Below are 17,497 nucleotides of genomic sequence, written 5' to 3' on the forward strand. Positions count from 1 at the left end.
CTCTGGAGTGTTTTCTCTTTTAAATATGGAGCCACCAGACTCTCTGAACCACAGAGCATACCAAAACCATGGCATTTGCTTTCATTATGTATTTCTGTATGCTTTTTATTGGCAAGATAGAAAATTTATATGGGCAAGAGGCCAGTCTCAAAATGAATATGGGTTTTACTGTGGTACCGGGTTTGGAGCAGGCTGTTTTCAGAGTCTTTTGTTTTATTTCTCTGACATGCGCATTATGATTATCTATCCTATTAGTCAAGAGAGCTGTTGGTCAGTGTCCTTCCTTGGACTTCCTCAAAGTCAAGTCCTGGTGTGAATGATCCCTTATACTTACTTTCTGTTTCTAACCTAATAAAAATGTCAGAGTTTGTGGCAACTCCAGAGGTCATCTAGTCCAGGCCCTTTATTTTACAAGAGGAGGAAACAAGTCCGGAGAGGAATTGAATTTACTTAAGATCACAAAGTGAGCTCATGGAAGAGGCCAGACAAGAGCCAGTCATCTTGTCTCCTGCTCTGATGTTTAGACCATCCTACAGTGTCCTTTCCAGGGTAGTCTCCCTTCTTTTTTTACTTTTTGGTGCATCTCCCCTTCACATCATCCTTTGTTCTCCACTCTCTGCCAAAATATTTGCTTACCTTTCTTGGATGTTTTTATCTTAATGGTAAAGGCAAGTTAAATGGGGTAAAAAGATGAGCATGAACTCTTTGCCCTTGAACTAGTTGACCTTAACTAGCACTGAACTTTGGGAGATAATTGGCTGAAAACTAACTAGGGACAAGAGTTCTCCAGGTAGGCTTATGAGGAATTTTTTGGCCCGCTTTCTGGATGTGTAAAAGCAGGTTCTTATTAAGAATGCTATAGAAGTCATTGCCGAGAAATAAACTGTAGCCAAAAATTCTCAATAGCTTGATGAGGAAAATACTAAGTTTTAAACATTAGGCCAGACATGAGGATATAAAGGTATTATATCTTCTCTTCTCCTAGAGGTCCTATCATTCTGGAACAGAACCAGAACATTCTTGTTCTTTATACATTCTCTTGGGCTTTTGTAGGCTGCTGTGAAGCCAGAACAGGATGTGAGTAGTGGCTCCAAGTGGAAGCACTGCTTCTGTGGATCATGATGAGAGCATGATAGACTAGGAGCCAAGAGATCTGTATTCCATTACTGACTTTGCTAGTTGGTGTTGTAGGCAAAGCAGCTAACCTCTCTCAATATCATTTTCCTTCTCTGTTAAGTAGGGGAAATTGTGGTATCTTTTTTATCTACCTTATAAATTGTTAGAGAATTAAATGAGATAATATCCATAAAAATACAAAATTTTGATCTCTAGTAGGAATTTAATAAATATTTATGAAACAATCAATTAAAGTGTTACCAATGTAACCAACTGTTTCCCATAGTAATTTGTGATTTAAGATAAGGGAAGGTCAGCTATTTGGATATTCAGATCTCTTTGGACATGACCAACTTGTTTATTCTAGGAATACTTCTTGATTCAGAACGTAGGAAGTCTGATGCCAGCTCACTCATGCCTCCCCTGAGGATCTCCCTGATTCAGGATATGAGGTCAGTATGGGCTCACATGTAATAAGCCACTAAAATCCTGTTTTCAGTTGCTGCTTAGGTGTCCACTTTAAGTAAGAAGGTCTCAGTGGCTGCTACAGCATCTCAGCTAACATGGAAGCCCTTCTAATCACAAAGTCTTGTGTTTCATAATACATTTGTAAAGCTCTACAAACAGTTGGGTTTCCTGGCATTTTTGGAGGTAAGGGAGCATAGGAGAGTATCTCAGGCCCTAAGAGCTCAGAGTTAGCCTGGCTTTTTAAGGTCTGTGCTGTCTTTTTTCCTTCCAAAATATGGTGAGCCTATCTGGTAAAGCTACATGGAAGCCCAGTATTTGGAGAATATAGAGATAGGTTCTCCTAGGTTGGGATAGGGCCGTCTCAGCAGGTCTCCTTTGGCTTTGCAGGTAAGTTTTTGGCAGTGAGTTAATCTCCCATCCCGCCCTCCACTTTCCTTTTGCATTCTTCCTCCAGGCACATCCAGAACATCGGGGAAATCAAGACTGATGTGGGAAAGGCCAGAGCATGGGTGCGACTGTCCATGGAAAAAAAGTTGCTTTCCAGACACCTGAAGCAGCTCCTCTCAGACCATGAGCTCACCAAGTAAGGCTGCTCCGCCAGGAGTAGAAGCAGGCTCCCAGGAATGGAGGGAAGAGATTGGAAACTTGTGTGGGAAGGGGGAGTATTCATTGCTGCTGCATTCAGCTAACCTCTTTGCTTATGAAGGTTTTGCAGTATTTCCTCTTCTCCCTTTTTATCAGTAGAATACTTCTGCTATATCGGTTCTCCCTGTCTTCTCAACCTGCATGCCCAAAACTAGCTTTCTTAGAGAGGTGGTGAGAAGGATGAGGTCCTCCTCTCCTTCCTGTATTCAGGTGACATGTATATCTCTTGGACATAAGGAATTTCCTTTGTCTCTTTTGTGTTCTGGGGAGCAAAGGATTGGAGAATTAAAAGGAAACTTCTGAGATGTCCTCTTCTCTCTCTTGTTCAACACATCATACCCCTCACTCCTCTCAGGATGTCTGTAGCCTTTTCTTGTCTGTACTTCTGCATGACCCTAGTCCCTGTCTGCACTCTACCTGGTAAACTTCTTCAGGGCCCAGTTTTCTTTCCCAGAGTTTTCCTGGACTCCCCAGAAATGTGGTTCATCCCTCCTCCAGGCATGCATAACATATGTTAGAATATTTGTTCATCCCCTTTTTACCACGATGTGTTGTATTTTCATTATCTATTTGCTTGCTACTTACAGACGTTTGCTTTCATTGAAGGCATAAACCTGTCCCTTTCCCAAGGCTGAGCATGTTGCTTAGCATCCACTAGGGATTCAGCCAGTGCACGTAAAAGGTGTGCATAGTTGCAGAGACAGGAGGTGGACAGCCTGTGAAGAGTATATCTTGATAGAATGTCCCTCAGTCTCTGCGATTTCCAGCTAGCCCCCAGGACTGTTTGTAGCTTGGAGATGTGGTAAGGTGGAGGCAGGGTTGTATATTCATGGGGGCTGTATATTCACGGTACCCACTGAATTCTAAATTCCAAAGGAAGAAATGAGTTAGCTCCTATATAGGGAGCCTAAACTCTTTCTCCTTAACTTGTCTGCGGTGAGTAATACCATGTAGTGCCCCCCTTACCTTGAAACTTACTTTGTGTGGCTGCCATGACCTTATACCATCTTGTTCTCTTTCTCCCCTTACTCTTTGCACAGTGTTGGCTTTCACTGTCTTCAATTCTTTACATGCACACACTCTTTGTTGCTTTCTCGCTTGCTCTCTTACTTGGTGATCTCACCCATTCTCATGACTTCTCTCACCTCTAAGCAGGAAATGCCCACATCTGAAGTTCTAGCCCTGACATGTCTTTTGAACTCCACTCCTGCATTTATTTCCATTCTGATATTTTACCTTTAGCTCAGAGAGAACAAAAGCAAGCTTCACAGAGTCTTCACCATAACTACTTTACTCTCAGATTTTTTGTTAATGTCGCCGCTGTGCTCTCTGAAAAGCTTACCCCCACTTCTTCTCCATACCTACATTCAAAATTTGGAGTCAGTTTTGACTCCTTGCTTTGCTTTATCTCCCACATACAGATTTCAGGTCTTTCACCTCTGTCCCACCTGTCTCCTTACCATTTTTACTGCACAGACTTAGTTTAATCCTCATTTCCCTTTCACTTCTCACCTGCACTAAATTTAAATTTCCTGAATTTGGTCATGGCTGTCCCTTTTTCTAGGGCAAATTGCAGAAACCCCTTACATACTGGGCAGATTGCAAAGTCCTTAGTTTAAAATTTTAGGACCTTCCTTCATTTGAATAGCCTTTTTGTTTGTTGGTTTCATTTGACACCCTTGGTATAATAGCCTAACTTCTTAGTCTCATTGCTAACTGATCACTTCACTGAACTCTCAACTCCAGCCAAACTGGTTTCCAAACCTATCTGTACAACACTTGTCTAAATTTCTGCTGCCCTTCAGGTCCCTCTTGTTCTAGAAGGCCTTCCAGGACCACTGAAACATATGACTCTTTAAATTCCAAGAAACAGCCTTTTGTTTGATTATTCATTGTGAGCAGTCCTATACCATGGCCTTTACCTGATTTATTCACTTAGACTGCATTTGAGGATAGGCGCTTTCCAGCACCTGGACATAACAGGCCTGGGTTGATAAATTATCTGTTGAAAGTGCCTTATAAACCTGGCTAGGCAGAACCTCACAGATCTGAATTCTGTACCTCTCTGGCCATGGTGATTGCAGCTTGGGCAACCAGGACAGTTGTCTTCTTTTGTTCTTTGTGTTGAAGGCCTGCACATTTGGCTCTGGGTGTCTCCTCTATTTGGGGGAAGATATCATTGCTTTGAAGCTGCAGAGGGCCTGGAATGTCAGGCAAAGGAGTTGACCTCTGATGAATGGGCAGTGGAAATGAAGGGAGAAAGTTTGAAAAAAGCGGAAGGATATGATCTGCATGGTTCTTCCTTGCCTGTGACTTGGATCAGAGGCGGGAGCAGAAGCCTGCCCTTTATCGCTTCTGAAGCTGTCCTGGGCTTACACCCCCATTCAGAGCAGTGTTCTGACTCGTGGCTCTCAGATCTACTCAGGGTTTGAAACTAGGCCTGGTGATGAATGGTGACCACAGACCTTCATCCTCTGCCACTCACACACCGTACACTAGCTGACAGCCTAACCAGAAGCCTGAGAGGACCTGTGTCATCCTTGATGGAATTTCATTACAACCCTCAGTTTAGAAAAGGAGATTTCATGACTTTTGATACTTGACATTTTAGTAACGTCATATACCTTGGACACAGGCAGTTTTTGATTTTTGTTGTTCCTGCCGTAGCTTAAACCATTGTCCCTCTGTCCATTAGTTACAGAGTAGATAGCTTTGTTCCTTTATAGGGTGAACCTAAGGAACTTGAGGCTTGACATCTTATGCTTCCCTTAGCTGTCTCCTTCCAGAACTGAAAATTCTAGTTTCTTTCCCTTCCTTTTGGTCGGAGACTGATGTGTTGCCTCCTCTCCAACAGAAAGTTATATAAGCGCTATGCCTTCCTGCGCTGTGATGACGAGAAGGAGCAGTTCCTCTATCACCTCCTGTCTTTTAATGCCGTCGATTACTTTTGCTTCACCAATGTCTTCACAACTATCCGTGAGTAGCCCTGTGCTCCCAGCTGGCCTTCTCAAGGCAGTCTTTATGAACCTGCCTGAGACTCACTCATTGTCCCCTTTTTAAAGAAAGAAGATTAATTCCTTGTACTTTCTATTTGTCTTTTGCTTCTGTGGGGAGAGAGGTGCACTTGCCCTCCTTGGAGGTTGTGTTTTCTCCGAAGTTTCTCATTCTTGTTCTGAACTGGAGAGCTCAGTCTTTTTTGCCATTGTGTTGTCGATGTTGTCCTAGGCACTGCTCTGGGAGCCTAAGGTGATGAAGGTAGAGTGGAGTCAGTTGAGCTGATGCAGTTTACCTCCCTCCCTGCATACCCACAAAGAATCTCCCTTTTGTTTTCACCTAAGAGTGTCACTTGGCATCACAGAATATTTCAGACCAGGCTGAAGGGAAAAAGAGCTCTTGCCTGAGGTAGCAGAAAGAACTCCAGATGCCAGTGGGAGATTTAAGTCTGGGCCCAGTTTTGGCTAACTTATTATGTGTCTGTGAGCAGAGTCTATCCTGCTGTGAGTCCCAGTCTCTCTATTTACAGAATAGGGAAGAGGGTTCAATATGGTCTAATTCCCTTTGAGCCTCTTCTTTCCCTGATGCCAGGATTCTCTGCTGGGTGGAGTTTAGTCTCTGAGTTTGCCACTTGGCTAGTTCTTTGGCCAATTACTCAGCAGCATGGACTCTTGTTTCTATCTGATGCTGCATCTTCCCTTTTAGAGACTAGGGCTATGGGCTTAATAGAAGTAGCACTGGACTGGAATTTAAAAGATCTGAGGCAAACCGTGTCTCTCTCTGTGCCTTGGAAAAAGGATTGCAATACTTCCTCTCCAAAGATTGTTATGATTGTTATTAGGGTTCATGAGATGGTAGATTGAAGAGTGCTCTAAAAAGCAGTTCAGTACGTTAGGAGTTGGGGATATTGTTTAACCAACAGGTTCAGTTAGCTCTGAGCCTACAGATAGGCTTGGATCTTTGATGTTTGGGTGGTAAGTCTGAGAGGAGTGAAATTGAGGAGGGGCTGTGGAATAGTTGGCTAATATTCTACATCAGCCAGGGACTAGGTCCTGGGGCCCTGTTGTTCCAGGGCTTTGCTTGGGCTAGGATAGCAGGGGCCACAGTTGTACCAGCTTGCCTGGAGCAGGTCAGAGTCCCATCTGGTTTGGGAAGGATTCCTGATTCTCCTCAATACTTTTGTGGCTTCCTCTAAACAGTGATCCCGTACCACATTCTGATCGTACCAAGCAAGAAGCTGGGGGGCTCCATGTTCACTGCCAACCCATGGATCTGTATATCAGGAGAATTGGGTGAGACACAGATTCTGCAGATTCCCAGGAATGTGCTAGAGATGACCTTCGAGGTATGTGTTATTTGGGGCCATAGCTCTGTGGGGATCTGAGTTTGCAACAGCTGCTTTGGGGAGTTTTCTGCAGGATTTTTCAGAGGCCTTGCTATGTACAGTGTAATGTGTCAGCATAGCTGACCTTCCTGAGATGATCTGAGGCTGGAGCCAAGAACTGACCCTGAGGAGGGGGACCCCACCTTGTCTAAACAGTGTCTGTTTGGAAGGCACTTTCTTGTCTGGACTTGCACATCTCTCCATGCATAGTGTGTTGAGAAGTCCCCAAGAGTTCTTTCAGCTACTCAGCCCACCTGTTCCCAGAGACCTCAGAACCCACTTCCAGAACCTCTTGCTCCCAGGCCCTATTCTTCTTCTAGGTAGAGTGTTTTCTTTCTCAGCCTTGGGCGCCCCCATGAGATAGGGCTGTACCGCAGTTTTGGCAGTATATAGAGCCATGACCTCTACCCCTGCAGATGCTGAGGGGTCATGTTGCAGGTAGCCAGTCAGATCTGTGCCTCTGAGGACTACTGTTCTTTCCTCTGATTTTCCTGACCTACCTCATCTTCTCTATTCTCTAACAGTGCCAGAACTTGGGGAAGCTTACTACTGTCCAGATTGGCCATGATAACTCTGGGCTGTATGCCAAATGGCTGGTGGAGTATGTGATGGTCAGGAATGAGATCACAGGACATACCTACAAGTAAGTGTTCCCTCAGGCTGTAAGGTAGAGGGGCAAGGTGTGTCTACAGGAGCTCTTTGATGCTTGGGTATGTGGAGTTCCCAAGGAGACCCTTTAGGTTGCGATAACCTGAGGTAACTTCCTGTTTGGCTCTGCCTCATACACTTGAAAGTAAGTAGAAGGAGGGTTTCCTCTTTTTTTTTTTTTTTTTTGAGATGGAGTCTTGCTCTGTCACCTAGGCTGGAGTGCAGTGGCATGATCTTGGTTCACTGCAGCCTCTGCCTCCTGGGCTGAGGTGATTCTCCTGCCTCAGCTCCCTGAGTAGCTGGGATTACAGGCATGCACCACCACGCCCAGCTAATTTTGTATTTTTAGTACAGACCGGTTTCGCCATGTTGACCAGGCTGGTCTTGATCTCCTGACCTCAGGTGATCCAGCTGCCTTGGCCTCTGAAAGTGCTGGGATTACAGGCATGAGCCATCAGGCCTGGCCAGAAGGAGGGTTTCCAGGTGAAGATGTGTGGAATTGCTGTGCCCAGATCCCAGGCCACCCATGCCACTCAGGTCACTTCTCTGATGATACATGGTGGAACCAGCAGAGCCTTGAAGGAGTCTCTATCCTGGTTTCAGAGCCTATCTCCAGGGATTGGCTTTGTTATGGCTCTTGCTGAGCAGCAAAGAGGAGCTGGATGCTCTGACAGTCCATTGTCTGACCTTCAGGTTCCCTTGTGGCCGGTGGTTAGGGAAGGGCATGGATGATGGAAGCCTGGAGCGGATCCTAGTTGGGGAGCTGCTCACATCCCAGCCTGAGGTGGATGAGAGGCCGTGCCGGACCCCGCCGCTGCAGCAGTCCCCCAGTGTCATCCGGAGGCTTGTTACCATCTCACCCAACAACAAGCCCAGTAAGTGGGAGGAGAGGTTGGGCCCTCATGCCACACAGTCTAGGGAATGGGTGGAGCTCTGTGAGCCCTGATATGGGGAACCCAGATCCCAGCCTGTGCAGCTGCCTTAGGAAACACTTCTGCTGACAAAGCCACCTCAGGCATATGGCACCCTCCTCTTATGAATCACTGAGAGCATTTGGCAGTCTCCTTAGAGGGCTGGCAGGAGAGGAGAGAACTCATGCTGCCAAGCCTGGGTGCTGTCTATATTCATGCATGATCCATTAAAGGAGAAGGGTCTACTTTCTGGCCTTCTCCTTCCTGATTCCTGGGCTTCACAGCCAAGGCATGACTCTCTTTTGGTTGCCCACAATTCCAAGTAAAATGGAAAATAAACTTTACCAGCATTTCTTAGAGATAGAACTCTAAGGTGTTAGCTTTTGTGTTTTTCCCCCAAGATTTGTGGAAGAGCTAAATCAGCAAAGCTGGGTGGGCAAGAGCCTCTGCTTCCTAGGGTCCAGCTGCCCTGCCTCTCCTATGGGCCCTCCCCATGTCCTCAGTCTCCTGCTCAGGCAGCTAAGCACTGTTAGCCTCTGAGATTGGTTAGGGATGTCTGCTTGATTTTTATTAGAGCTGAACACTGGGCAGATCCAGGAGTCCATCGGGGAGGCAGTCAATGGCATTGTGAAGCACTTCCATAAGCCTGAGAAAGAGGTGAGCCTTCCTGCCCTCCAATCCAGGGCCTTACATTGAGTAAGAGAGAATAATTTTGTTTTTCCAATTATCCTGTTATGCTCTTCCAGGCCCATGTGCTGTGGACACCCTAGAGTCTTGTAGAGTGTGTGCCTCAGCTAGTTGGAGATGGAGCAGACTCCTTCCTCTGGGGGCCTTTGCCTCAGATTACCCTATTTTCCCTCCATACTGATGACCCAGTAGAGTCCCTGGGCCCCTAGTGAACAGTACCCATTCCTGTCCTCTTCTAGATTTGCCTGGGTCTCCTTGAAGAGTGGCCACACTGGCTTTGTCCTCCAGTGGAGAATCTCCTTGTGTGTGACCCAGATCCCTCATCTCTTCTTTCATCCATTTATTCAACAACTCTTCACTGGGAGCTGCTCTGAGCCAGGCACTGTGCCAGGTGTTAGGGGAACAGATAGAGTCCTAGCCTGTCTTTTGCAGCCCTCCCAACTCTGGGCTGTGGGTTTAGGGATGCAGTGGTGGGAGGGCAGCTCGGCTGAGACAAGCCTGGCATCCTCCCCTGTTTCCTTACTTAGCGAGGCAGTCTGACGCTGTTGCTCTGTGGAGAGTGTGGCCTTGTCTCGGCCCTGGAACAGGCTTTCCAGCATGGATTTAAATCACCCCGGCTCTTCAAAAATGTCTTCATTTGGGATTTCCTGGGTGAGTTGAGCTGGAGTATGAGGGTGGGAAAAGCATGTAGAGATATAGGGGGACTCACCAACATAGCATAGGTGCTGACCACTCTGAGAGGCAGAACCCAAATTAGGTGACTCTAAGATCTCATTTGTTTGCTCTGGTTTTTCTTAAAGGGAATGACAAGAGCTCTCCTCCCCCCTTGGTAAATGCTTACCTCTTGAGAATTGGACAGAAAAGATTCTTCTAGACATCTGTTATTTAGTATGGACTTAGTTCTGAGTCCTCACACTTTCTCCTTATAGATCCCAAAGTCCAGCTGAGTGTATTGGAGCCCCAAGCCCTATGTTGCACCAATATGGAGAATTTTCATGCAAGAAACCATCCTCAGAATTTTTTGTGTCTTCAGAGTAGGGAAAAGAACATCTTTAGATCAAGGGCCACATAACTAAATTTAAAAATAAGGATAGGGAAGCTAAGGATGATTTTGAAACATGACCGGTGACATCAGAACACTTGTACTATTCTCATTAAGTTACCTGCGTGGACTTGGAGAGGCCCATGGCAAGTGGCCTGCAGGACCATCAGGTTGGTGTTGAGAGTCTTTCACTGGCAAGCTTTTCTACTCTTCACAGAAAAAGCACAAACCTATTATGAGACATTAGAGCAGAATGAAGTAGTCTCTGAGGAAAACTGGCATACAAGAGCCCGGAACTTCTGCCGATTTGTCACTGCAATCAACAATACTCCCCGGAACATCGGCAAGGACGGCAAGTTTCAGATGCTGGTGTGCTTGGGAGCCAGGTACTGCAGACCCGGGGCCCAGAGTGCACAGCAGTTAGCCTTGGTGGTGGTGTTGGAGGCCTGGTGTGGTGCAGGGGCGAGGAATGGCTCACCAGGTGCCCTTAGGGAGATGTGGCCTTAGAAGGCTTCCTAGAAGCTTGAATTTCCTTTGCGTATCATGTATGGTCACACATTACATAAAATGTGCCGCATAACAACATTTGTCAGTGATGGACTGTTTATGGGATGATGGTCCTATAAGATTATAATACTCGGCCGGGCGCGGTGCCTCAAGCCTGTAATCCCAGCACTTTGGGAGGCCGAGACGGGCAGATCACGAGGTCAGGAGATCAAGACCATCCTGGCTAACATGGTGAAACCCCGTTTCTACTGAAAAATACAAAAAACTAGCCGGGCGAGGTGGCGGGCGCCTGTAGTCCCAGCTACTCAGGAGGCTGAGGCAGGAGAATGGCGTAAACCCAGAGGTGGAGCTTACAGTGGGCTGAGATCCGGCCACTGCACTCCAGCCTGGGCGAAAGAGCGGGACTCTGTCTCAAAAAAAAAAAAAAAAGATTATAAGACTGTTTTTACTGTACCTTTTATATGTTGAGATATGTTTAGATACTCAAATACTTACCATTGTGTTTTAGTTGCCTACAGTATTCAGCACAGTATTCCTTCATTTTTATTCTTCAGGCTGCTTTGGCAGGAAGCTCCAGAAGAAGTGTAGAAGAGCAGGCCTGGGGGCTGGTGACAGGGCTGTACCGATTTGTAGCTTAGGAGCAACAGACTAGACATATAGTAGGCTCTACCATCTAGGTTTGTATGAGAACCCTATAAAGTTTGCACAGTGACGAAACTGCCTAATGACACATTTCTCAGACTGTATCCCTGTCATTAAGCAACACATGACTTATGTGTGTGGTGATCTGTTGGGGTAGGGATGAGAGCGTGTATGTAACTAGGGGCAGAGGGGCCCCATTTTGAAAGGAAAGATCAAAATTACACCACTGGGGAAGTTTGAAGCAGAGTATATCTAGTTATTCCTTCATTAAACATTTAAATGGCCTTATGGAAGTTGGTAGGAAGAGAGCTGAATAAAACATGGCCCCTTGCCATTTATTTATTTATTTATTTATTTATTTATTTATTTATTTATTTTGAGATGGACTTTCGCTCTGTTGCCCAGGCTGGAGTGTAATGGTGCAATCTCGGCTCACTGCAACCTCCACCTCCCAGGTTCAAGCGAGTCTCCTGCCTCAGCCTCCCGAGTAGCTGGGATTACAGGCATGTGCCATCATGCCTGGCTAATTTTGTATTTTTAGTGGAGACAGGGTTTCTCCATGTTGGTCAGGCTGGTCTTGAACTCCCGACCTCAGGTGATCTGCCTGTCTTGGCCTCCCAAAGTGCTGAAATTATAGGCGTGAGCCACCACACCCAGCCACCATTTAGAAGCTTACTTGTCCTAATTAAATATAGAACATGGAAGAAGGTTTTGAGGGTCCAAAAATGAAATATACATTCATACAATATGCTGAAAAGATAGAGGAGAAAGATCAGAGAAGACTTCAGGGAGGAGTTGGTATTTAAGTGAGCCTTTAATGGAAGGAAATAACAGAATGTGGCAAGGGCAGTAATAGGAAACAGAATAGGGCCCCTGAGCTGGGACAGAGAAAGATTCTTTTCATATTAGTACAAAATTGTTTCATCAGGAGACTGAAGTAATATTAATCTGATATTATGGGTGGTATGCATTAGAGTGGACGAGATTGTTAGGGGTTATTCCTATAGGTCAGGTGAAAGAGCATGAAGCTCAAATAAACTTAAGGCAGTAGTTTATTCAGGCTGCATAAAGGGAGAGAATTGGCATAGTGGTTAAATACAGACTCCAGAACTGCATTCACTATGTTCAGATCTCAAGTTACCCATTTACTAGCCATGTGGTCTTGGACAAGCTACTTAACTTCCATCTACCCCACTTTCTTCATCTGTAAAGTGGGGATAATAATAGTACCTACCTCATATCATAGGGTTATCATGAAGATTACTCTTATGTTAGTACCAGCACATGCTGAGTGCTGTGTGAGGTTAGTGCTTCTTATTATTCCTGGTGGTGGTAGCTGTGGGAGGAGAGAAGCTCTGGGAGACACTGGTGGTGGGGCTGTCTAGGCAGGGCGAGGGAGGCAGGGGAGGAGGAGGCCTGGGGGCTCGTGACAGGGCTGATTTGGGTCAGGTTTGTTTGGTGTCCTGGAGCTGAAAGACCTCTTTGCCAGTCCCTGTTTGGGAAAGGGGGCTGTGGGGGAGCTGTCAGCTTCTCCAGCTTCAGACTTAGTTCATGGTTTCCCCCTTGGCCTTGCACTAACTGTCTGTCTTCCTTTTCCCTTCCCCTTTGACCCACCTGGACTGCTCCTGCTCTGCCAGAGATCACCTCCTACACCACTGGATTGCCCTGCTGGCTGACTGCCCCATCACTGCACACATGTATGAGGATGTGGCACTGATCAAAGACCATACACTTGTCAATTCCTTGATTCGCGTGCTGCAGACATTGCAGGAGTTCAATATCACACTGGAGACGTCCCTTGTCAAGGGCATCGACATCTGACCTCCCAGGACCAGTCAGCAGCAGGACTAAGAAAGACTCACCCTGCAGCTCTGACCTTTCTTCCCAAACGGACTTAAGCGATTGTGCAGGAGGAGACAAAATGTACACTCACTGTAAAAAGAAAACTAGAGGATTTTTGGAATAAATAATCTATTTTAGAGTTTATTTGCCGATTTGCTTTTTACACACTTTCATGTGAAAGAGTGATAGGGAGAGGGAGCGAGGCCGGTGCCGCTTATTTTGAAGCTGGTGCCCTCCCTCGCCGTGGCCACATGCTGGAAGCCTGAGGCCTCCCTGGACTGAGCCTGTGGCACTGCGTGCGGGACAGTTATGTTTCCTTGCCCCGTCGCATTAATGAGGCCCTTCCACATCATTTTTAAACTAATGTTTTCTATATTAACATTATTATGGTTATTTGGCTTTCATAGGCCACACACAGGTGTGCTGAGCGGGAAGCCCTATGCTCCAATCAAAGGGATTTTTAGTAGTGCCTCTAAGTAAGCACTGATGAGTCAGTCCCACATCTTTTCTTTTTTGTCAGTATTATTTGGGAAGGAGACATGCCGGGATGTGTCATCGTGCCAAATATCATATTTCCTGTTGGCACAGTTTCACAGAAGTAAACATAAGCATGTTTTAACAGGTTTTTCTTTTCTTTTTTCTTTTTAAAAATGTTTTATTTATTTAACCCTCCACTGTGTGTTTTTAAGTATTTTCTTTTTTTAAGGAAAGGAAAAGCTTGTCACAATCTAACTGGCTATGTTATTATTATTAAATTTATATTTTGCAACTTAGAAACCAGCTACAGTATGGCCCACTTAATAAAACACCTGAAACAAAACTGCATGGATCACTGATTTTTATGGAGGTTTGTCAGCAGCGGGCGGCTGCGGGTGCAGTTGGGTCCATCTGTGAGGACGGGCTTGTGGCATCACCTCTCTGTACCAGCAAGCTCGGGGTTGTGGCCTGCCCAGGATGCCCCTGAGGGCCTGGGGTCTCCTGGGTCCTTCTGCCCACAGTGCCAGGAGCTCTCCTAGCTGTTACGTGACTGATTGACAGGGATGCAGACAAGGTTCTTTCCCCAGTCCACAGAGGAGGAGACAGAGGCACAGGAGGGAAAAGACCTGGCCAGGGGTGCAGAGGTTGTCACTTGACTGAGACAGGATGGGCCCTTTCTTGAGAGGGTAAGGGAGACCGGGTGTGGGAAGCTGGGGGTCGGGGGAAGCTCTTGAAAGAAAGGTTTGCTTTCCTGGGGATGGCAGGTGGAAGACCTTTATGAGAGGTCCGGCTTCCTTCATTTTTATTCTTCAGGCTGCTTTCTCAGGAAGCTCCAGAAGAAGTGTAGTGTGATCAAGTCAGGGACCTCAAACCAATCAGTGCCCTCTTTTATGCTTCCCTGGTTTGCATGCACTTTCCCTTTGCCTGGAATGCCTCCCCTTCACCCACTTTGTTTGTTGTTTGGGATTTACTTTAGCAGTCACCTGTGTGAAGTGTTCCCCAATCTCCCTAGGCAGTTAATCATTCCATCCTTGTGCTCCTTCATTTTCTTAGATGCTGGCATCTCCTCTCTGGATTGTCATTGCCTGCTTTCACATCAGGCTCAGCCCCTGCACCGTGAGCTCCCAGAGGGAAGAGGGGGATCTCTTACCTGTCTCCACCCCCTGGGCCTGGCAGGTGGTAAATGCTGCTGAAGAGATGAGGAAAGGGCCTAGAGAGTTGCAGCGCAGCGTCCTGCCTGCAGAGGGGGTGAGAGGCTGCACTGCACCCGTCTGCCTGAAGCCCACGGACAGAGCCTTAGTTCTTTTGGAGATGGCCAAGAAAAGGGGAGGGAAGGTAGGCAGTACCTCTGGAGCAGGAAGCAGGATTCTTGGCTGGGCAAGAAGGGCAGCATGGAACTCAGCTGTATGTATGTATATTGTGGGCCTAGGCCTGAGCTTACCTTAAGCCAGGTGCCTGGGACCAACTATTTCCTTGTTCTAACAGCTGATACTACTCACTTTCTACTGTGTTTTGTTTTGTAATCTTCGGCAAATCCATTTTGGAATGACGTGTGATATAAGAGAACAGACCTGCTCAGTAGCTCAAGATTTCAAGGACACTTGAGTCAACTGCATTCTTCTGTGTAGGGCCTAGCCAGGCCTCTCCAGTGGCCCTGGGTAAATAGGTGTGTCTGGTTCACTCAGCAAGCAGCCCTGCCTGCCTCAGCTTCTGCACCTGCTCTACTTCAGTGCTTCCCAGACGCTCAGATTTCAGGGACTGGTAAATAAACAAGCAAGCAAAGGAACTCTGTGAATTACTATAAAGCAAGCACCCTTGTAATCACTACTCAGGTCAAGAATAGAACTTTGCCAGCCCCCATGGAACATGCCAGGGTCCTCCATGTTCCCCCTTCGCCATCACAGTCCCAGCACCTCCCTTTTTCCATCTTCTTGACTTTTATAAGTAACAATTTCATTGAGTTTCTTTATTGTATTTTGTCGCCCAAATGTGCATCCCTACATGCTATAGTCTTACTGTCCTTTTAAAAAACTCGATACATCTTTTAAGTCTCTTTTAATCTAAAGGGTCCCCTCCATCCCTTTCCTTTTTTTACAATTTGTTGAAGATTTTAAGCTATTTGATCTGTAGTTTTCCACAGCCTGGGTTTTTGCTAATTTCATGCCTGTGGTGCAGTTCAATATACTCCTTTATCCTCAGCATTTCCTGCAGATCAGCAACTAGATCTAGACAACTTGCCTCAGGTTGATCCCTTTGATAAGACTCTAGGTGGTGGTGTGCTCATTTAGCAAGAGGCACGTAACGTCTGTTTTTCATTTTTGTTGTTTTAGCAGCCACTGATGCTCAATACCTACATCCAGCAAGTAATTCACTGGGGATTGCAGCATGGGGATATTCTAATCTATCATTTTGTCTTCATTTATTAGATGGAATAATTTTATAAGGAGACATTGTCTCTCATCTACTGTTTGATTTCCCAGTAGAGTTTGTGTGGGAAAGGCAGATAAGTGCTTAATTCTTTCCTTTTATTTACCTAACTTTTAAGATAATGAACTGGTTCTTTGTTATCTTCAGAAGATGACTATTTTTTAAACAGTATTATGAACTCATTGGTTTAAATGTATTTGATAGGCTTCATCTCATTGCAGTTATTATCTTTATTGTCTTACCTTTGGCCTTTGGGAGCTTCTTTAAGTTGGCTCCTGAGTTGTTTTGACACAACTCTAGTTGTCTTTGACATCTGCTTTTATTTCTGGTATTGCAAGATGTTCTAGGGTCACTTTATCCATTTTCTGTCCTAGACTTGGAATCAGCCATTTCTCCAAAAAGCCCTGGTTTCCTTAAGTGGGAAATGGTATTGCAAGACCATAATTGGACACTAGAAATTCTCATTGTTACTGGTAGATCATTGGTTCTAGGCCTATTCAGTAGACAGAGCTTTGATTAAATTTAAATATAACATGTTTATACATTTAATATAGACATCTAGAAATAAAGATATATAGTAAATATGTATATTTGAAGATAGTGAAGATCTTGGAATTATATATGTTAAATGCATATGTAAATGTGTATATATACATGAGTGTGTATACACACATGCATCCATGGTGCCCCATGATTTTACAGTGTTATTTCTGATTCCAGTTCAGGATTGTAGGGTGCCTTAGTCCGTTTAATGCTACTACAAAGGAATACCTGAGGCTGGGTAATTCATAAAGAAAAGAGGCTTAGTTGACTAATGGTTCTGCAGGCTTTACAGGAAGCATGATACTGGTATCTGCATCTAGTGAGGGCCTCAAGCTGCTTTCACACATGGTAGAAGAGGACGGGTGTGCAGAATTACATAGCAAGAGAGGGATGAAAGAGACGAAGGAGGCTGGGCGCCGTGGCTCACACCTGTATTCTCAGCACTTTGGGAGGACGAGGTAGGTGGATCACTTGAGGTCAGAACTTCGAGACCAGTCTGGCCAACATGGTGAAACCCCGTCTCTACTAAAAATACAAAAATTAGCCTGGCATGGTGGCGGGCGCCTCTAATTCCAGCTACTTGGGAGGTTGAGGCAGGAGAATCACTTGAACCCAGGAGGCAGAGGCTTCAGTGAACTGAGATTGCACCATTGTACTCCAGCCTGGGCGACTAGAGCAAAATTCCATCTAAAAAAAAAAAAAAAGCGGAAGGAGATGCTAGGCTCCTTCCAGCTCTCACAAGAACTCATACAGCAAGAATTCATTCATTACCATGAGTACAAGAATGACACCAGGTCACTCATGAGGGGTGTCGCCGCGTGTCTGCCCATGACCCAAACACCTCCTATTAGGCCCCACTTCCAACAACAGGGATTACGTTTCACTATGAGATTTGGAGGGATCAAACCAAACTATAACATACTTTTACTTTTTTTTTTTTTTTTTTGGAAACAGGATCTCACTCTGTTAGCCAGGCTGAAGCACAGTGGCATGATCATGGCTCACTGCAGCCTTGACTTCCCAGGCTCAAGTGATCCTGCCTCAGCCTCCTGAGTAGCTGGGACTACAGGTGTGCACCACCACACCCAAGTAATTTTTAAATTTTTTGTAGAGACAGGGTCTTGCTACATTGCCCAAGCTGGTCTTGAACTCCTGGGTTCAAGC

At 45.7% G+C, this 17,497-nt stretch overlaps 1 protein-coding gene across 6 annotated transcripts in view; it reads left to right on the forward strand.

The window, feature by feature from the left end:
- DENND5A (DENN domain containing 5A) overlaps positions 1-13,706 on the forward strand; it is a 129,282-nt gene extending 115,576 nt beyond the window's left edge. For 2 of the 6 annotated variants that reach the window (XM_005578652.3, XM_005578655.4), the window contains 10 exons: positions 1,484-1,568; positions 2,039-2,167; positions 5,084-5,205; positions 6,423-6,568; positions 7,132-7,250; positions 7,949-8,130; positions 8,741-8,823; positions 9,381-9,504; positions 10,113-10,281; positions 12,682-13,706. In XM_005578652.3, coding sequence (XP_005578709.2) covers positions 1,484-1,568; positions 2,039-2,167; positions 5,084-5,205; positions 6,423-6,568; positions 7,132-7,250; positions 7,949-8,130; positions 8,741-8,823; positions 9,381-9,504; positions 10,113-10,281; positions 12,682-12,865 — 1,343 coding nt within the window. In that variant the 3' untranslated portion in view covers positions 12,866-13,706. The remainder of the gene's footprint in view (positions 1-1,483; positions 1,569-2,038; positions 2,168-5,083; positions 5,206-6,422; positions 6,569-7,131; positions 7,251-7,948; positions 8,131-8,740; positions 8,824-9,380; positions 9,505-10,112; positions 10,282-12,681) is intronic. The other 4 variants (XM_005578653.3, XR_012423402.1, XR_012423403.1 and 1 more) reach the window with 4 other exon arrangements.
- Positions 13,707-17,497: the final 3,791 nt, after the last annotated feature.

This window comes from Macaca fascicularis, chromosome 14, assembly GCF_037993035.2.
Source record: "Macaca fascicularis isolate 582-1 chromosome 14, T2T-MFA8v1.1".
NCBI lineage: Eukaryota > Metazoa > Chordata > Mammalia > Primates > Cercopithecidae > Macaca > Macaca fascicularis.